The sequence below is a fragment of the Asparagus officinalis genome, chromosome 2 (assembly GCF_001876935.1).
Source record: "Asparagus officinalis chromosome 2, Aspof.V1, whole genome shotgun sequence".
Classification (NCBI taxonomy): Eukaryota; Viridiplantae; Streptophyta; class Magnoliopsida; order Asparagales; family Asparagaceae; genus Asparagus; species Asparagus officinalis.
In genome coordinates, this window is record NC_033795.1 from 63,776,363 (window position 1) to 63,799,505 (window position 23,143).

The 23,143-nt window shown below is 33.7% G+C and overlaps 1 protein-coding gene and 1 pseudogene across 1 annotated transcript in view; one reads left to right on the forward strand and one right to left on the reverse strand.

Moving 5' to 3' along the window:
* The window catches only part of LOC109831541 (ethanolamine-phosphate cytidylyltransferase-like), a 55,373-nt gene that overhangs the window by 18,517 nt on the left and 13,713 nt on the right, over positions 1-23,143 (forward strand). Inside the window, exon 3 of the mRNA XM_020398879.1 lies at positions 15,261-15,454. Coding sequence (XP_020254468.1) covers positions 15,261-15,454 — 194 coding nt within the window. The remainder of the gene's footprint in view (positions 1-15,260; positions 15,455-23,143) is intronic.
* LOC109829515 lies at positions 20,348-21,173 on the reverse strand (annotated as a pseudogene).

Genomic DNA, 23,143 nt, shown 5'->3' on the forward strand with positions numbered 1-23,143 from the left:
TGTTATCGTGACTAGTTATCCCTGTTACTACAATTTATTGGTTCTTTACTCCTCACTAATATCAGCCATAAATTCAACTTTTTCCCCTCAATTAACAAGTGGATTCTCTGTCCTCAGACAAGCAATGACAAGCAGGAATAATAAAGGCCAATGAGTTAAGGTTGAATTTTACATTGTAACAACTTTCACCAATGTATTTGAATATTTTTCTAACGAGTATTTACCTTCTATCTCTCTCTCACACACATGCACACATACACAGATGTATGCTCTCTTGCTGCACAAGGCTTAAAATGAGATCTCTTCCAACATGCATTTTTGGTGTTTATGTGACTAATGTTGTAGCCTAGTTAAAGCATCCTAATTGACTAAATCTGAAATCCATAAATTATTTGTTCTTGCTCACTAGGTGTCAAAACGGTTACAAAGTTGCACTAAAACGGTTCAAGCAGCTTTGATGTTCTCTGAATGTTATTATGGCCTAATCTCTGATTGTCCTGTTGAAAATTGTACCAAGTACACATTTAGTCAAAACCTAGAACAATGACAAACTTCTTGTTGTTTCTGACTTATCCCAGGAGACTTCTTGTGATCAAGAAGACCCATTTCTAATGAACTCTTATCGCAATAGACAGTATTTGATGAAATAATACTATTTTTTCTCTTGATTGGTTCCTAACGTTTACTTCATGATAAAAAGAAAATTACATGTTCAGCCTTAAGGGGCTTTAACTTTCAAAACGGGTTGGCTAACTTATAAGTGCAGCCAATTCCAAGAGAATACTTAGTGCAAATACAAGATCTAAACACACTGATTTCCCCATGTTTAGGCCCAACACCATTTTGAGTGCAATGTTTATTATATATGAAAATAAATAAAAAAATAATATCTAATTTCAGGCCTGGCTATATCAGTCAGAAACGTCATGTGTCATTCTTTAGACATACATCTGAACAATAAATTGATTGAGATATTGCAACCAGCCTTGATTAACTTTCAAAACCAATTGCATAGTGGATATATCCAGCCACTTCAAGAGAATACTCTTGTCCAATTCAATTAGCTAACATCAGACACACACAAATTGACTTTCCCATGTTCAGGCTCAACTCCATTGAGCGGGAATGTTTATTACATATCATTATAAGAAAAGAAATAAAGAAAAATATAATTTTTTATTTTAATACTAGTTGGATCAGTTAATGTGATGCCCCTGATTTTACACAAGGCTGCAGTCTAAGGTGAACCCAATGATGTCAAACCTACCATGCACTCACACTGTGCAAAAACATGTTTCACCATCATAATAATATCTCTCTAGTGAAATCAACAATAAACAAGTGTAGGTACAAAGCAGATTAGGTAAAGATGTCAGTAACATGGACATGATAAAGGAAATGAGGGAATTCAATGAAAAATATAATCATGTTCTAACTGAATAATATGAAATACAACTGACAAACTAAAACCAATGTGAAGTATCTCAATACATAGAGTTAAATAAAATAGTACTAAGGCACTCAGCCTTTACAAAATGAAATATAACTCTAAATATCCGAAAGTAATCATAACTATTGTGGAGCTCTAAATAACTACTAAAAATAAATAATGATGGGAGCTAATCCGAAACTCCATCAACTTGCGACTCTCCGTGCACCTGACTCGCTGCCTGAAAAGAGAGGAAACAACGAGTGTCAAAACGCTAGCGAGATCATCTGCACCGTCCTCAGGGGGAGGGGATTAGGAGTATATATCAAAATACAGGTTAGTACATATAGATATAAAAATCATCTATCCTGAACTAAGCGGATATTGATATTTAGAACTCCACAACACGAGAATGGGTACGTCGAGCGAAATAATCCAAACAAGGAAACCCTCATGTATATACCTCGTATCTCAAATTGTGAATCGCTAAATATCAACTCCAAATACTATGCATGAAACAATAAATAAGAGAAATACAAACTCTAAACCTCAATCAATATAAGTTATGTTAATCACACTACTCTCGGGTAGATGGGACAATCACAAATATAATATTCCGATCAAGGAAGCTCACATAAAATATGTCATGAATGACAACCTCAATCTTATACCCTATTCTCGGGTAACTAACATGGGAGCATGAATGCAATCTAAGCAATACTCTATCTGAAACAACGATGCTTTTGTAAGACGCTCACAATATCATGTGGCATCACCACCTTACTCAATCGTCCTGCGGAAATAGGCATATCAACCTATTCCGGAAGACAATGATGCACAACGGTGTAGTCTACTGCGGTCTCATTGTAATATACTAACTAACCACCCGAGTGTAGTCTACCGCGGTCTCATTGCGATATACCAACTAACCTACTTAAGCATCCACACTATTATGAATTGCAATATGCGTCATTTTCTAACATGACAAATCAAAATATAGAGTTATGCACCTCCAAATTCTCGTGCGTGCTCAAACTTTATTACGTGTACCCTTGTATACAACACATGTATCTCGACGTGCGACTCCTACTTCGTATTCACGATTAAACGCATATGAAGAATCAACACGTGCAAAACCACCTCTTTCGGTCGACCAAAACACCCTCTCAGTTGACCGACATATCGTGCAAAACATGCACACAAATAGACAGGGATCGGTCGACCGATGCTCTTAGTTCGGTTGACCGACCAGAGAAAGTTCCCACAGTCGGGTGGCCTATCGGTCAACTGATCACCCTTGATCGGTCGACCGATTGACACAAAAAATAGATTTTTATTTCTGGAGACAACTAGATATTCAACTAAATTCGTCAAAAAATCAAACTTTTTCAGTAAAACTCGTGTTAAACTTAAATAAACATATTTATGGTTAATTTCTATCGCATGAAATTAAAATTACAAATTTGATAATTTAAACTAAAACCCTAACATGTTCATAAGTGTCATATGTGTAAGATTATCATGAAAACAACTAACTTCAATCAAAACTCATGTTAAATCATATTCAAAACTTTAAATCCACATCTGAAATCCGTTCTATATCTTTTTAAATTAAAAAGATTAGATATTTATATCATACGGTTGAAAAAGAAGTGATTTTTATACATAAACTATGTTTATAAATCCGACCAAACCAAGTAAAAGCATTTAACAACAGAGGATGGGTTTGGAGGAGATGAGACTCGCCTCAACACATGCAGAAATCCCCAAGAATGCAAGAAAACAGGTTCTCCTTCGCCAAACGCCGACGATCTCACCATCTTCTTGGTATTTACTTCACAAAGCTCTTGAAAATCTCATAAATTTAATTCTAGGGTTTGATGAGGGGAGAGGGTGGCTGCTAGGGTTTAGAAATATCATGGAAAAGAGAGATTTTCGTGAAATATACATATATATATGGAGGCAAACCCGAAACAAGACCAAAAGAACCGAAACCAAATCAAACTGGGAAACTGCCTTAAGCACCCGTTGGTCGACTGATGGCTTGCCATTAGTCGACTGATAAACTCCTATCGGTCGACTGATTAGCAAGCATCAGTCGATCGACCCGAGGCATTTTCCAGCCTACAGGTTTTTACTTGCGTGCATGTTTTCACTTGTTTTGTGCATGTTTAACACTTGTATACTCTCATATATACACTTAATTGATCTCAAATCAATTACTAACATACTCATTCATCAATAAATGATATTTATCATAATATAACTAATTTATTACTATTTATTATAGTATTTTAAAAAATCACGGGGTTTTACAATTAAGTACTTCATTTATCTTTCTCTAGGAAATTATCTGAACAATAAATTTATTGAAAAAATGCAACTATCCTTGATTAAGGAATGGAGTGGGGCTGACATGCGATCAAATTCTATTCTTGTTTCAACAATAGATGATGCTAGCTAGAAATCGGCAGATGTTGCTCTTTGGAACTAGAAATGCAATTGGATCTTGTTTTATAGATTCAACACGGTCATATTTGTTGGATATGGGAGGATCTTTCACCCTGCCTAACTTTTTCTTATCTAGCTTGATCACTTTTGGATTCATTTTGCTTGTGAATTAAGCAAGCCAGAGATTTTTTTTAGAGCTACTGAAATCAAACTCCTGGATTTTAAGTTGGTTGTGATATTGTTAAAATAAAATATCAAGGTCTTAAGGTTTTAGTCTTGGCACATTTTGTTGCAGGGAGGTTGATTAGTTTTATGCATGAGACATCCATCAGAGCTTTTAAATTATTATTCACATTTTGGAGGTTTTTTTTGTTGTTTCTTCAAAAATATTTCTATTAATCTTTTTTTCCCTAACCTTATCTTGCTTGCTTTTACATGTTTACTTGATGGATGTATGGTTTTAAAGGAACAACATAATGGATGTCATATTATGCGTGCACGCGCACATACAAAAAATAAATTATATATATATATGGAAAAAGTGTTTCTAAGATGACACCTTAGCTTCATTCTAAGGAAGCGCCTTCAAAACTATATTATTTGCAATCAATTTACTTGATTCAGTTCCTTTCAATCTATATGTTTTTGATTGTATATACACAAAAAATTAAGCATGTTGGGTTATAATTAATTAGTTACTCATGTATCAAATGATTGTAAAATTAACGTTTTATGACAATCAACTAAAGTGACATGAAAAATATGTGTTAGAAGTATTGAAACATCATGATTTTTGTTTTTATTGCTTGAAAAATTAGGCATGTTGGGTTATAGTTAGCCGATTACTTATGCATCAAGTGATTATAAACTTAACGGTTTTACTACAATACAACTAATGATAAGACAATGAAAAATATGTGTTAGAAGTATTGAGACATCACATTTTTTGTTTTACAGATATTTTGAGATAATTACATCATAATGAATGGAGTGAATCAAGTAAATTGATTGCAAATAATGTAGTTATGAAGATGCTTCATTAGACTGAATCTAAGGTGTCACCTTAGGAAGACACATTAGGAACATTTTTTCCATATATATATATATATATATATATATATATAAAAGTATCTACCGTTAGAAAACCCACATGCTGTTTTTACAAGCATTAAATTAAATTATATTAAAGCTCCCTCCATTTAATTCACCTATCCATGTAATAAACCCTGCCAAGAGTGATCCCCCTTTTCCTTACAGTTCCTCCAAATTTCCCAAATTGATTGTGCCCTAGGATAAATTTTGATTTCGAACTGGAGATTTGAGCTGCAATCAAATTGTGGAGAAACATTGATATTAGGTCAAATTTGTGTTGGAAATAAGCTTATTATAACTTAAGGGTACTGGTTGTAAATTAAAACAACTTTAAGAGTAAAGAAGGCATGGGATTAACATGTGGCAATGAAAAATGGATATTCCTGGATTATTCTAATGGTCAACTAATGGTAGCTAGCAAGGTGTAAGTAATTAGAAACATTAGGGTTTTCAAGTGTATGATTTGGAAACATTGGTTATTGATTTTTAGTGTTTTAAAGCTTGTGTATTTTGGTGTTATTTTAGGCGAACTTTGGGTATTTTCTTGTAATTAACCTTCAAATTTGTTTATTCATAGTGTTATGAATTTATTATTTGATATACTACCAGCTTACTTAATGTTTTTTATTTTTTTATTACATCAAGACTCGTCATCTATATTGATCATCACCGAGAGCTTAATGCTTACATAATATTTAAGAAATGCTTGCAGCTTGTTATGTTTCAGAATCTTTGTTTCCTGCTCATGGTGATCATTTTTCTGCAATTATTTTTATATTCAGAGTAATTCCTGCACAGTTGTTTTGTATTTTTACCACTGATAAATATTTAGTCAGGAGAAGTGATAGAAAGTGTAATGACTACATAAATTACATAATCAGTTTTCTTAGGATCCAACTGATGAGTGTTCTGAATTAAAATTGATATACTTCTTATTTTGATAAAATATAGAGAGGGAGCCAGGAGGAATCATGTATGTCATAATATTAAGTCAAATAGTGACATGTATTGATGTTATCGTGACTAGTTATCCCTGTTACTACAATTTATTGGTTCTTTACTCCTCACTAATATCAGCCATAAATTCAACTTTTTCCCCTCAATTAACAAGTGGATTCTCTGTCCTCAGACAAGCAATGACAAGCAGGAATAATAAAGGCCAATGAGTTAAGGTTGAATTTTACATTGTAACAACTTTCACCAATGTATTTGAATATTTTTCTAACGAGTATTTACCTTCTATCTCTCTCTCACACACATGCACACATACACAGATGTATGCTCTCTTGCTGCACAAGGCTTAAAATGAGATCTCTTCCAACATGCATTTTTGGTGTTTATGTGACTAATGTTGTAGCCTAGTTAAAGCATCCTAATTGACTAAATCTGAAATCCATAAATTATTTGTTCTTGCTCACTAGGTGTCAAAACGGTTACAAAGTTGCACTAAAACGGTTCAAGCAGCTTTGATGTTCTCTGAATGTTATTATGGCCTAATCTCTGATTGTCCTGTTGAAAATTGTACCAAGTACACATTTAGTCAAAACCTAGAACAATGACAAACTTCTTGTTGTTTCTGACTTATCCCAGGAGACTTCTTGTGATCAAGAAGACCCATTTCTAATGAACTCTTATCGCAATAGACAGTATTTGATGAAATAATACTATTTTTTCTCTTGATTGGTTCCTAACGTTTACTTCATGATAAAAAGAAAATTACATGTTCAGCCTTAAGGGGCTTTAACTTTCAAAACGGGTTGGCTAACTTATAAGTGCAGCCAATTCCAAGAGAATACTTAGTGCAAATACAAGATCTAAACACACTGATTTCCCCATGTTTAGGCCCAACACCATTTTGAGTGCAATGTTTATTATATATGAAAATAAATAAAAAAATAATATCTAATTTCAGGCCTGGCTATATCAGTCAGAAACGTCATGTGTCATTCTTTAGACATACATCTGAACAATAAATTGATTGAGATATTGCAACCAGCCTTGATTAACTTTCAAAACCAATTGCATAGTGGATATATCCAGCCACTTCAAGAGAATACTCTTGTCCAATTCAATTAGCTAACATCAGACACACACAAATTGACTTTCCCATGTTCAGGCTCAACTCCATTGAGCGGGAATGTTTATTACATATCATTATAAGAAAAGAAATAAAGAAAAATATAATTTTTTATTTTAATACTAGTTGGATCAGTTAATGTGATGCCCCTGATTTTACACAAGGCTGCAGTCTAAGGTGAACCCAATGATGTCAAACCTACCATGCACTCACACTGTGCAAAAACATGTTTCACCATCATAATAATATCTCTCTAGTGAAATCAACAATAAACAAGTGTAGGTACAAAGCAGATTAGGTAAAGATGTCAGTAACATGGACATGATAAAGGAAATGAGGGAATTCAATGAAAAATATAATCATGTTCTAACTGAATAATATGAAATACAACTGACAAACTAAAACCAATGTGAAGTATCTCAATACATAGAGTTAAATAAAATAGTACTAAGGCACTCAGCCTTTACAAAATGAAATATAACTCTAAATATCCGAAAGTAATCATAACTATTGTGGAGCTCTAAATAACTACTAAAAATAAATAATGATGGGAGCTAATCCGAAACTCCATCAACTTGCGACTCTCCGTGCACCTGACTCGCTGCCTGAAAAGAGAGGAAACAACGAGTGTCAAAACGCTAGCGAGATCATCTGCACCGTCCTCAGGGGGAGGGGATTAGGAGTATATATCAAAATACAGGTTAGTACATATAGATATAAAAATCATCTATCCTGAACTAAGCGGATATTGATATTTAGAACTCCACAACACGAGAATGGGTACGTCGAGCGAAATAATCCAAACAAGGAAACCCTCATGTATATACCTCGTATCTCAAATTGTGAATCGCTAAATATCAACTCCAAATACTATGCATGAAACAATAAATAAGAGAAATACAAACTCTAAACCTCAATCAATATAAGTTATGTTAATCACACTACTCTCGGGTAGATGGGACAATCACAAATATAATATTCCGATCAAGGAAGCTCACATAAAATATGTCATGAATGACAACCTCAATCTTATACCCTATTCTCGGGTAACTAACATGGGAGCATGAATGCAATCTAAGCAATACTCTATCTGAAACAACGATGCTTTTGTAAGACGCTCACAATATCATGTGGCATCACCACCTTACTCAATCGTCCTGCGGAAATAGGCATATCAACCTATTCCGGAAGACAATGATGCACAACGGTGTAGTCTACTGCGGTCTCATTGTAATATACTAACTAACCACCCGAGTGTAGTCTACCGCGGTCTCATTGCGATATACCAACTAACCTACTTAAGCATCCACACTATTATGAATTGCAATATGCGTCATTTTCTAACATGACAAATCAAAATATAGAGTTATGCACCTCCAAATTCTCGTGCGTGCTCAAACTTTATTACGTGTACCCTTGTATACAACACATGTATCTCGACGTGCGACTCCTACTTCGTATTCACGATTAAACGCATATGAAGAATCAACACGTGCAAAACCACCTCTTTCGGTCGACCAAAACACCCTCTCAGTTGACCGACATATCGTGCAAAACATGCACACAAATAGACAGGGATCGGTCGACCGATGCTCTTAGTTCGGTTGACCGACCAGAGAAAGTTCCCACAGTCGGGTGGCCTATCGGTCAACTGATCACCCTTGATCGGTCGACCGATTGACACAAAAAATAGATTTTTATTTCTGGAGACAACTAGATATTCAACTAAATTCGTCAAAAAATCAAACTTTTTCAGTAAAACTCGTGTTAAACTTAAATAAACATATTTATGGTTAATTTCTATCGCATGAAATTAAAATTACAAATTTGATAATTTAAACTAAAACCCTAACATGTTCATAAGTGTCATATGTGTAAGATTATCATGAAAACAACTAACTTCAATCAAAACTCATGTTAAATCATATTCAAAACTTTAAATCCACATCTGAAATCCGTTCTATATCTTTTTAAATTAAAAAGATTAGATATTTATATCATACGGTTGAAAAAGAAGTGATTTTTATACATAAACTATGTTTATAAATCCGACCAAACCAAGTAAAAGCATTTAACAACAGAGGATGGGTTTGGAGGAGATGAGACTCGCCTCAACACATGCAGAAATCCCCAAGAATGCAAGAAAACAGGTTCTCCTTCGCCAAACGCCGACGATCTCACCATCTTCTTGGTATTTACTTCACAAAGCTCTTGAAAATCTCATAAATTTAATTCTAGGGTTTGATGAGGGGAGAGGGTGGCTGCTAGGGTTTAGAAATATCATGGAAAAGAGAGATTTTCGTGAAATATACATATATATATGGAGGCAAACCCGAAACAAGACCAAAAGAACCGAAACCAAATCAAACTGGGAAACTGCCTTAAGCACCCGTTGGTCGACTGATGGCTTGCCATTAGTCGACTGATAAACTCCTATCGGTCGACTGATTAGCAAGCATCAGTCGATCGACCCGAGGCATTTTCCAGCCTACAGGTTTTTACTTGCGTGCATGTTTTCACTTGTTTTGTGCATGTTTAACACTTGTATACTCTCATATATACACTTAATTGATCTCAAATCAATTACTAACATACTCATTCATCAATAAATGATATTTATCATAATATAACTAATTTATTACTATTTATTATAGTATTTTAAAAAATCACGGGGTTTTACAATTAAGTACTTCATTTATCTTTCTCTAGGAAATTATCTGAACAATAAATTTATTGAAAAAATGCAACTATCCTTGATTAAGGAATGGAGTGGGGCTGACATGCGATCAAATTCTATTCTTGTTTCAACAATAGATGATGCTAGCTAGAAATCGGCAGATGTTGCTCTTTGGAACTAGAAATGCAATTGGATCTTGTTTTATAGATTCAACACGGTCATATTTGTTGGATATGGGAGGATCTTTCACCCTGCCTAACTTTTTCTTATCTAGCTTGATCACTTTTGGATTCATTTTGCTTGTGAATTAAGCAAGCCAGAGATTTTTTTTAGAGCTACTGAAATCAAACTCCTGGATTTTAAGTTGGTTGTGATATTGTTAAAATAAAATATCAAGGTCTTAAGGTTTTAGTCTTGGCACATTTTGTTGCAGGGAGGTTGATTAGTTTTATGCATGAGACATCCATCAGAGCTTTTAAATTATTATTCACATTTTGGAGGTTTTTTTTGTTGTTTCTTCAAAAATATTTCTATTAATCTTTTTTTCCCTAACCTTATCTTGCTTGCTTTTACATGTTTACTTGATGGATGTATGGTTTTAAAGGAACAACATAATGGATGTCATATTATGCGTGCACGCGCACATACAAAAAATAAATTATATATATATATGGAAAAAGTGTTTCTAAGATGACACCTTAGCTTCATTCTAAGGAAGCGCCTTCAAAACTATATTATTTGCAATCAATTTACTTGATTCAGTTCCTTTCAATCTATATGTTTTTGATTGTATATACACAAAAAATTAAGCATGTTGGGTTATAATTAATTAGTTACTCATGTATCAAATGATTGTAAAATTAACGTTTTATGACAATCAACTAAAGTGACATGAAAAATATGTGTTAGAAGTATTGAAACATCATGATTTTTGTTTTTATTGCTTGAAAAATTAGGCATGTTGGGTTATAGTTAGCCGATTACTTATGCATCAAGTGATTATAAACTTAACGGTTTTACTACAATACAACTAATGATAAGACAATGAAAAATATGTGTTAGAAGTATTGAGACATCACATTTTTTGTTTTACAGATATTTTGAGATAATTACATCATAATGAATGGAGTGAATCAAGTAAATTGATTGCAAATAATGTAGTTATGAAGATGCTTCATTAGACTGAATCTAAGGTGTCACCTTAGGAAGACACATTAGGAACATTTTTTCCATATATATATATATATATATATATATATATATACACACACACATATACATATACTCCATAATATTCAGAGTGAAACATCGACTTCTTCAGTTATTTCTACTGATAATAGTTCTTCAGATGAAAAAATAATCAAATCAGACAAACTTCTAGCAGTAGAAGAACAATTTTCCACAATAAATAAAATTAAAAATGGCCCTAAAAGAATAGAAAGATATTATGGAAAAGACCAACCCTAACTGATGTTTCATTTGAAGAAAATGATAATTATTTACAAGCTGAATATAATGGTAGAAATATCTACGAATGGAATATTGATGGATTATCTGATACCCAAATCTATGCTACGATGCATAGAATGTTAATGTATTCTACAATATGTAGACAAAATGGTAATACCGATAAATTAATTGCGTATTATATTACTTGTGGTTTTACTGGTACCTTAAAGGGTTGATGGGATAATTATCTTTCACTAGATTAATTTTAATTGCATTTAATATTTCACCTCTGCATTTATATGTAGACAAAATGGTAATGCCTATGAACCAAATTGATTCACAAGGCATTAAAGCAACTTATAATGGTCAAGAAATTATATTTGAATTTCTAACAGACCCACAAACTTGTTTACTAAATGAAGTAAAAATACCCTTTTGAAAGAAAAACAAATAAGTTTTCTAAATGAAGAAGTAATATTTGCTCAAATAGAAGAACAAATAAATAAACAAAAGGAATTGATAATTCAAATAGAAGAACAGTTTAATAAAATTGTTTGTAGTAATTCTCCTAATACTCAGGGCCGGCCCCGAGCTTTGGGTTGCCCTAGCCTAATCTAATTTTGGTTGCCTCTTATATTAAAAATTTGGTACAGATAATAACGATAAAAATGAATACATATAATACAATTTAGCGTTCTATATTGGGCTCAAGCTGATAATATTCTCATGCAAAATCAATATTCATATAAGAAGAGATTACATTTGTGCTACAATTTAATTCAAAGAAAAATACTTCTCCTTGAATTTTTTGAAGCGAATTCTTCAATTAAGTCATCATACTCAAGTTTCTCCAAGTATTCATTTTCAATTGATATCATTGCCAATCCATTCAATCTTTCCTGTGACATGGTAGTGCGAAGATAACTTTTTATCAATTTCAATTTGGAAAAATTTCTCTTCACTGAGGCAACCGTAACGGGGATAGTAACAAAATTCGATAAGCTACCCATTCCAAAACATCATAACTCCTAATTCAATTATTCAACAACAAAGATTCAGCCAAGATTCAAAATCTGAAATCTTGATTTTATTGCAAAACATCAAAACCCTAATTTTTTGTCCAAAAAAACCCTAAAATTATTTAGTTAAAAAAATTTACTTGATTGGGTTAGAGGAGTTAGCGGGGTGAAGCCCTGAAGGACGGGTCCGATGGGCGCAGAGTAAGGTCGGACCGTCGGAGGCTCGGGAAGGAGGGGAGGAGTGATTTTCTCTCTTTCTTTTTTTTCCTTTTTTTTTGTGAGCGGAACAGAGACGGGAAGGAGAAGAGGAAATGCTGACGGAAATAAAGGAGTTGGATAGGATTTTGGGAATTCATTAGAGTTCTTTTACAAATAGAACCCTTAACAATTTTTGCATAAAGATCCTCTTACAAAGTCCACTTCAAAAATCAAAACTAATTACAGTTTGAGGGATGAAGGAGCGGGAGGGATGAGTTGCCCCCCGACCCTGGGTTGCCCCAGCCTCGGGGCTTGGTGGGCTTACCCCAGGGCCGGCCCTGCTAATACTTTTTGGAACAGAAAACAACATATTGTTTCGTTACCATATATTGACAATTTCGATGAAAAGAATATACCTACTAAATCTAGACCATGTCAAATGAATCAAGAATATCTTGAATTATGTAAAAAAGAAATAAATTTCTTATTAGAAAAGAGACTTATATGGAAGTCATATTCTACTTGGAGTTGCACTGCATTTTATGTAAATAATCATACAGAACGAGAAAGAGGAATACCTCGTTTAGTAATTAATTATAAACCTTTAAATACAGTATTAAAATGTATTAGATACCCTATTTCAAATAAAAGAGATTTATTAAATCGTATTAATAATGCAAAAATCTTTTCTAAGTTTGATCTTAAATCTGAATATTGGCAAATCCAAATTGAAGAAAAAGATAAATGTAAAACCGCCTTTGTTGTTCCATTTGGACATTTTGAATGTAATGTTATGCCTTTCAGACTTAAAAACGTCCCTTCTGAATTCCAAAATATTATGAATGAAATATTCATTCCTTATACTGATTTTATTTTATCATATATAGATGATGTTTTAATCTTTTCTCAAAATTTTGATCAACACATTAAACATATCAAAATATTTCGTAAAATTATTTTTACGAAATGGACTGGCTATATCAGCCCCAAAAATGAAGTTATTCCAAACTCAAATCAGATTCTTAGGCCATAATATTCATAAAGGTAATATTATTTCTATAGACAGAAATATAGAATTTGCTTCAAAATTTCCCGATGTCATACTCGACATTAAACAATTACAAAGATTTCTTGGAGCTCTTAACTATGTAGCAGATTATTATCATAACCTAGCCAAACATACTGCTACTTTAATTATATAACAGATTAAGAAACTCGTTTACTAAATGAAGTAAAAAAATACCCTTTTGAAAGAAAAACAAATAAGTTTTCTAAAAGAAGTAATATTTGTTTAAATAGAAGAACACTAAATAAACAAAATGAATTAATAATTCAAATAGAAGAACATATGTATGTATGTATGTTTTTATGCATGTATATGTATGAGTATCGTATTTGCATGATATATATATATATATATATATATATCATTATTATATACTATATATATTATAATATATACATTGCAGATACATACACATACATTATACATGCCATAAAAAGATATATACATACATACATATACATACATATAATGTGTATTACATATATACCTGATATGTATACGTATATGTTATATATATACATATACAGTATATAGTATACATAATTACATCAAACATACATAAAAACAAATATATACATACACTACATGTTACATATATATGTATGTATGTATGGCACGCACACACACACACACAAACCATATATATATACTATATATTATATATAATATACTATAATTTAATAGAGTAAACATTGTGGTCAACTTAAAGTGAGCGTCCACGTAAGTTTCTTACCCATTGATGATCACTTGATTGAGCTGTTTTGTGGATGATCCGCTCCGTTAAACTTGGATTCTACATATTCTAAAACCCAACACACAAATTTGGTTGAATTCGCGTCATGTTTTGACCCTTTCATTCCACTCGTATCAATTTAAAGGTTCAAAATGAATTAGAACTTTTTTTAACAAGTAGGCCGACGGAGGGTCAAACCACGACGGGATTCACCCCAAATTGTGTGTTGGGGTTTTAGATATATGTAGATCAGTTAACGCGAGGGATCATCCACAAGCAGCTCAATTAAGTGCATCATCCAATGGGCTAAGAAACTACGTGGACGTTCCGAACTGTTAAGTTTGACACAAGGTTTACTCATATATAGGATATATATATTATATATATATATATATAGTTATATAATGAGATTATGAGTGTCCTATGTAACGGAGGGGATTTTCTCCTTTGAAATATGTGTTAGTGTGTGCTTGGTTGAGGCACATCCCCACCATGTGAATAAAGTAGGAAGAATATCACATGGTGGGGATTGTGGCACATCATTTTTCAAGAAAGAAAATCCCTTCCTATGACAAAGATTACCCATTTCTCTCTCTCTCTCTCTATATATAATATATATATATATATAATTTATCTATATAGATATAATATATAGAGAGAGAGAGAGAGAGAGAGAGAAAGGAGAATTCTAAGTCAACCTTAAGTGGATCATCCATCAAATTTTCTATCCATTGAATGCATACCCTAGGGATCCAATCGCAAAAATATGAAGAGACTTTATATATATATTATATATATATATAATACTATATAATATATTATATATATATATATATAATATAGTATATATATATGAGTGGATTAGGAAAGTTTGATGGAAAAGACCTCTTGTCCACTTTAAGTTGACATAAGTTTATCTCTCTCTCTCTCTCTCTCTATATATATATATATATATATATATATAATTAATATATATATATTAATATATATATATATAATATATAGTAGAGAGAGAGAGAGAGAAAAGATTACATGTATCTGGAATATCCATAATATTTTGCATCAACAGGTCGCATGCTTCTTTGTGTGAGGGAGAGGTCACTTGGTGACAGTCATAGTCATTCTTCATTACAAAGACAATTTAGCCATGGGCATGGCAGTCCGAGAGCCTCAAAAGTTGAGGATGGTTGGTCTGGCGGGGGAACTCGTGTGTCTCATTTTTTGCCTACATCTCGAAGGATTGTGCAATTCTCAAATGGGAAGGTAAATTCCTTGTGCTTTTGAGCTCATATTCTTTGTGTCCATTGCTTTATAATTAAAATGAAACATGAATGATGTAACATGGTTTTGTAGAAATTGTTCCATTTTGTGATATCTGTCTTTTTTCTAGTCATAATATCTTTATCTTTTCTTGTCATGATATCTTTATCTATCATATACTCCATTTAAAAGTACGAGTTTGAAAAAATCTTTTTATGGTTAATATTACCCTTGACTATTTTGAATATTTCAATTAAATTTTAATCTACTATAATCATAATTATATCCTATCTTAATCCCATGCGAACTACTTATATGTCAATAATTTAAAGATTAATATGCTATAATATATGAAGTATTGAAAAAAAACCCAAAAGTTTTAAAATTTGCACAAAATACCCTTAAAAGTTTAAAATTACACAAAACATCCAGACGTTTTAAAACTTAAAACAACAAACATGAAACCCTCTAATATTTTAAAAACTATAAAAACATCCTCAAAAGTTCAAATAATAAAAAAACATTCTGAAATTTCAAAACTCGCGAAGATGAATTCAAGGAATTACCGTCAGACACTAAAAAATTAAAATTTGTAAACAATAATCTCAAAAGTTATAAAAATTACAAAAAACTCATACAAAAATTAAAAAACATAGAAAACCCTAAAATTGAAATACTTATAACCAATACATATCAAATCTCAAAATTATTAGCAGACCGCTAAAAATTTAAATTTTGCAACAAACAATCTAAAGTTTCAATAATTATAAAAAATACTCTCAAAATTCAGAGTTGCAAGAAATATTCTGATATTCAAAAACTTACTACCACCACATGAAACATGAAAATTACAAGCACCAAAATTAAAATTTAAAATTTTAAAAAACAGTCAAAGTTTCAAAATTTACAAAGCACACCCTTAAAAATTCAAAATCACGAAAAAGCTGCTAAAATTTCAAAACTTAGCAAAAAAGAGTAGTTATTTGATATTCTTTCATTAAGATATATAAATTTAACTTTTAATTTAAGGTTTTACTATCCTTTTCAGCATCTAAAAGTAGTCTAATTTTATCGAAAAAGATAAGGGTGAAGAAAGATTGATAACGTCTCAATAAAAAATAAAACAAAAAGGAATGAAAGGCACTATGTTTTAAATATTTTATAGAATAGTTTTTTTGGAGTAAATTAGGAATCTTTGGGAGGGATTTTCATAAATTTTTAGTACTTTTATATGCTTATGCTTTCATTATATAAAAGTGTACTAGATTTATCATTAATCTTTTGCTTATGATTTTTTTAAAAGTCTATTGAGGATTAGGGACAAACTCTAAATTATCTTATGTGTCATTTTAGCCCACTTTTAACCTATCATCTTGTCATATTAGCTTTAATTATTTATTTTCTTTTTAGAACGCTATTTTTTGAAGTATTTTTTCACTTTTGTAATGCTATACTTTTCAGGTCAAGCTTGGTTTCATGTCGGTCTCAATGACACGATAATTCAAATTGATTTTAGATTATATTTATTTTCTGTCAATTCAATTATCAATATGAAAATTTAAATTGGGTGTAGTTCATATAGACAAACATTAAATAAAATAAATAATCATAATGCTAAAGTAGATATAAATAAGCAAAAACCATCAAAATGGAACCGAGGAACAAGTTTTAGTAAGGAAATAAATCAAATATACTTAATCATGGTATTTAACCACATGCATCGCACGTGCATAAAACCTAGTTGAGATGAATATATATGTTTTCTTTAATTAAACTCCATGGTAAACGGCTTAGTCCATGTTCCCGTGGGGAAGAAAAATTAAGTTTATGGAACAACAGCATAATTTATAAGAGAGAAGCTATGAACTAGTTAACACAAGAGTCAAGTGGCTGCTAAATTTTACAAACTTTGAGATACTAGCATTTAAAAAAGATAATTTAAGTAATGAAGTTTGTGCAACGCAGTTCAACTTGTTCTTTTCCTTAATTTTTATATGCTTTTTCTTTTCCAGATTGACATTTTGCTTACAAAAATCAAGTTGTAGTTATATTACAACAGTCTTAAATATTTGATCTTCTTATCCGCTTTGTATGTGGAGTGAAAGAGATTTCACAAAGTTTGGACATTTCAACTTCCATTCTTTGCCTCTTTTTATACTAGTCCTGTTTCAGGTGATACTAGTTTAAAGGTTTGTTGTGTCGACATAAACTTTTCTTTTGTAATAAAATTCTCATTCTTATAAGCAATTGAGACTATTTTAAGCCGACAACTTTGGTACTCGAAAAAAAGAAAATTTTTGGACTACCAATGGCACAATTTGTAATAAAGTCCGTAATAATCACTCTCCGCATTCCCGTTTGAAGCGTTGCAATGTGCCTTTTCAGCTCCACTGTCAAATTCGTAGTTTATTTAGCATTGAGGGGTATTTATGGAAATTTCAACCATCTTCCTCGAACACTCAAACTTTTTATTCTGTCGGTCGCTCGGCCTTTGCAAATGAATTCCTTCTAAATTATCTTCCCCTCGTCCTTCATTTACAAGAATCATCTGACTCTTTATTTGCATAGTTTTTGACGTTCCTGTACTATTACTTGTTCGTTTTCCCCTTTTATTTCAATTTTGTATCTAATGAATTGCAGCGCCTTGAACTTTATTACCATGTCAGCATCGATCTCCACTGTGGCCTCAGCATTTGATTGAAAAATATATAACTAGAACAAAAGGAATTAGAAAGTTACATTGAATATAATCACTGATTTGAGCTAGCTTTGCTAAGTTGTAATGACTTTGAGTTATCTTTTATATATATATATACATATGTATATACATATACATATGTATATACATATACATATGTATATACATATACATATGTATATGTACATATGATATGTATATGTATACATGTACATATATATATGTATACATATAGAGATATGATATGTATATGTATACATATAGAGATGTGTATATGTATATGTACATATATATATCTGTACATATATACATATGTATATGTATATGTATATGTACATATATATATCTGTACATATATACATATGTATATGTATATGTATATGTATATATATATATATATGTACATATATATATATGTACATATATGTACATGTACATGTATATGTATATGTATACATATATATATATATGTATATATATATATATGTATATATATATATATATATGATTAATGGAGAGGCGTCCAAGGTTTTGATATTGGAGTGGGGAAGAATTTTTAGAGATGAAATTCACCGCTGATTAGGAGATGATGATGGAAGTGATAATTCCTATTTTCCCCCTTTTATTGAAAATCAAAGTAAAATCTATTTTAGGACTACCAAAGAACTGCTTTTGTTTTAAATATTCCTGAGATAGCCCGATATATTCTTTTATAAGGCTTGTTGCAAAACATTGTGGTCTCAATATCCTTTACCACTTCTTGACATTTTTGCGTGATATATCCCTAACATCGCCGATATATCAACAAACATATTGGCTGATATATTCTTTTATGTAGCTTGTCACAAGATAATATAGTTTTGTCAAATTGCTTCAATATTTTTCTAGCAATATTACCATCGCCTATGTGGTTGTTAGCGATAGTTTAGTATGCTCTTTCCCTAAGTAAGTTTTTACAATTTGTTAGTGATCATAAACATATATTATTAACATTTTTATATGCTTAGATTTCATTAAGTATGTTTAGATTATATTTTAGGACGGATATATATACACTGTTTTAAAAAACATCCGCCTAGTCCGCTTAGGCGTACGCCTAGTCCTAGGCGGTACCTAGGCCGTTTAACTAACGCCTAACGCCTAGACGGTATTTAGGCTGCCCACCTAGATTTTACGAACGTTTAGGGGAGCATTGTCTGCTTACGTGGATTGCACCCTGTAGGCCTTGATTGTGATTTTATGTGTCGTAGCCTACACGTCCTCCAAATTCGATTAACTTATAAGTTAACAGTAATTTGAGTTTATTGTTAACTTAAACTTAACAGTAACTTATAAGTTAAGAGTAATTTGAGTTGAGAATGAGTTTTTCACTGTTAAGATGAACTTATAATTTGAGTTGAGAAGTCTAAATATACAAAGAGCTATTGTAATTGGTAAACCTTAATAAATTTATGCATCTTTGATTGAGTATATATATATTTATCTTCAAGTATCACAATTAGAAGAAAAAAACGTCCAGAAACCGCCTAGGCGCCCGCCTAGGCGACTAAGCGCTGGGCGCCAAGTCCGACGCCTAGAAGCGCCCAACGTTTAATGTAAATTGTGTTATATATATATATGAATATACTACTATATATATCAATATATACTATATATATATATATATATATATATACAGTCCGTTTCTAGTACGCATAACGCGTACGCATTTCGTACTCGTGTGTTTTCAAAGGTGAGGTGCAGGGTTTTTTTTACAAAAATCAGTCGATTTGCACCAACCCTCTCTGTCTCTCTCTCGTAGTCGTCCCCAACTCCCTTACTCCCAATCAGAAATCCTCTCTCCCTGATCCCACACATCCCTCCCTCTCCGTCTTTTCGGTACGTCGGCCAAGGCCCCGTCGCCGACCAACTCCCTCCCTCTCCCTCTTCCGGCTCCCTCCCCTCCATCTCTTCGATCGTTGATGCCGGCCAAGACCCGGTCGCGGAACCAACTTCTCTCTCCCTCTCCCTCTCTCGCTCGTGACCAAGCACCTGCCGCCGACCACACTCCGCCTCCGACCCCAACTCCCTTCCTCTCCCTCTCTCTGCTCGCTGACGCCAAGCCCCGTCTCCAACCAAACTCCGACCCCAAACTCCCTCTCCTCTCTCGCTCGTGACCCAAGCCCCGGCCGCCGTTACCACTCCGACCAACTCCGACCTCCTCCGCCATTAAGCCCTCTGCCATTAAGCTCATCCTCCTCCTCCTCCGCTATTAAGCTCCTCCTCCTCCTCCTCCTCCTCCTCCGCCATTAAGCTCCTCCTCCCTCGCCATTAAGCACTCTTCCTCCTCCTCCTCCTCCTCAGGTAGAGAGTAGCTTACCCTTATACCATACGACCATTCTCCCGGTCCTCTTGCCCTCAACGGAGCCAGATTATACGCACTATTGTACCCCTGGCACTGTAAGTGAGTCAAATTAATCGATCGGATTGCACCAAACTCCAATGAACAACACTCTGGTGGGCTAACAGATTCATATGCCGAGTCAACTTTCCGGGGACTCATGGCAGCCGAGCAGCATGAAGACGTTATCCGGAGCAGGGGAAAGGTAAGGAGTGTGCCATGTCTCGACAACAAAGCCACTGACAGTGGAATTTTTGGAGGACAGAGAGAGGGAGTAGTAGTCTGACATGGAGGAGTCATGAAGGGTGAGAGAAGTGTAGGCATAGTCGATATCCAGGACTTTGTAGGTACCAGAAGGGATGTGAAGCATAAGCATTCCATTCATGCGGCAAAGAAGATCACGAAAGCTTGAGTGACCACAACCAGGATGGACACCACAGATAGTCTATCGTGATGTTGCCACACTAGGATCGACAAGTGCCCGTTACAGCGGGAATAGTATTGTCATCGTCGTTGGTGGAAACTACTAACTTAGCGGAGACGACGAACAGGACGGCGAGAAGAACTAATGGCAGGTGAAGGCTGGGATTCGTTATGGTTGCAAGAGAGATCCTGAGGAAGAGAGAGGGAGAGAGAGTAAGCATCGGATTTGAAGAAAACTGAAGGGAAAGATGATTACATGATTTTAAAGAAGATATTCTTTCCTTGGTTGGATTGATTAACAAACATATGCTGTTGCTGCTGCTTTTCTGTATCCTCTTCCCCTTTCTTTTGACGTGTGAGGCTGGACGCTTTTACTGGCTTCCTTGGAATGCTTTAACTGCTCGTGTAATTTTCTAGCAAGTAAAAACACCGGAAATTCATAGAAAAAAGTAGACGAGATTAGTTATTATTTGCATGTATAAATATGGCAAAATGTCAATAAAGAACATGGATGGATTAGCTAACACGCCTTTACCGTTGCAAAGCACGGATGCAGACTTAACTGCTATTATATAGTGGGATGGATTAGCTAACACGCCTTTACCGTTGCAAAGCACGGATGCAGACTTAACTGCTATTATATAGTGCAAAAAGAAAAAGAAAGAGAAGCATCAATAATATCCATGGATGGCCGAAGCGTGCAAAGTTTGTGATCTAAAGTGAGAAAGTGTTCGCATGCCAAACTCTCCATCCGCTGACTTAATGTTTGACATATACCAAGTACCAACCCTGGTTCAAAATTGTACATAAATGAGGAAAAAAAAGAATCTTCAGTAGCATTCTCAATACAATGATCTCATCCAATGCACGTTAAAGTCATCTAAAACTGCAGACCCGACATCTCTTCTTAGCATAGTTTCAACTTGATTAGTAGTCACAGTAAGAGGAACAAAAGTCATAAATTACATAAGATGCAGAAAGGAATCAAAAAATTTTAAAAAATAATAATAATAAGACCCTTCTTATTTCACTCGAAAAGAAGGGGTGCAATATTACATGGATCAGTCTCCTGACAAGTAAATAACAGTTAACTGGCATACAATTGGCCTCTGCCCTCTAGGCTCCATCAAGACTTAAATTGTTGAAACAGTCACTAATTTTATCAACCACAGAAAGACCTTACATGGACGAACAAGTATGACCATGTTTAGGTGAATTGATTGAAAGGTATTTGTAGGTGCACAATAGTACATCTAACTGGAGAATCTTGCTATTTCTGCAAGTTGTTTGTTGGCGAGGAACCAGACTTACAATGAGGAGCATTCTTCAAAGATCTTTCTATTGCTTCCACATGTTGAAATCCGGTATTCTAAACTACGATTTTCCTTTCTGAAGGTTTGTTTCCAGCCTCTTTATTGCAGCGCCAACTCCACTCATCTCCCCTGCTTCATTCGAGTCGGATGATAATTTAGCACTTGCAATCTCTTCATTTGCCCTTCTGTTCAAGTTTTAACTGTACCCAACCTGTAAAGCAAATTAACCTTGTTAGCTGGTAGCCTGGTATACACGTCAGTTCTAAGCTTATCAGCAACTTGACAGTGATTTAGCATGCACAAAAAATAGATGCATATGATTCTATCAAATAATTGCAAAAATATTTAGTAAATATGATAAAACAACAAAATCACGAGCGAGAGAGGGAGAGGGAGGAGGTCGGAGTTAGGGGGAAGGCGGTGGCTTGATGGAGGAGGAGAAATAGGGATCTCGAGAGAGCGCTCGAGCTCGAAGGAAGATCGGCCGAAATCGGCGGTGATGCTGCTTTCGCGGTGGGCGGAGTTAGGGAATTCGACAGCTTGACGGAGGAGGAGAAATGGGGGAAGGCGGTGGCTTTAATGGAGGAGATTCAATTCTCTCCGATTTTGGGATAAAAATCTTGACCAATGAAGAGAGAGACTGTCGAGTGCGATGGGATTTTGGGGTTTTTAATCGTTGGTTTTTTTTCAAAAAAACCCCTGCTTGCTTCTGTACGAGCATCTGTACGAGCACAAGATGCATTTTGTCGGATGTTTTTTTTTAAAAACCCCTCGCTTTCGACGAGAACAGCACTGATGCGTACGCATCAGTGCGCATGAGAAATTCTCTCTCTTTCTCTCTCTCTCTCTCTCTCTCTCTCTATATATATATATATATA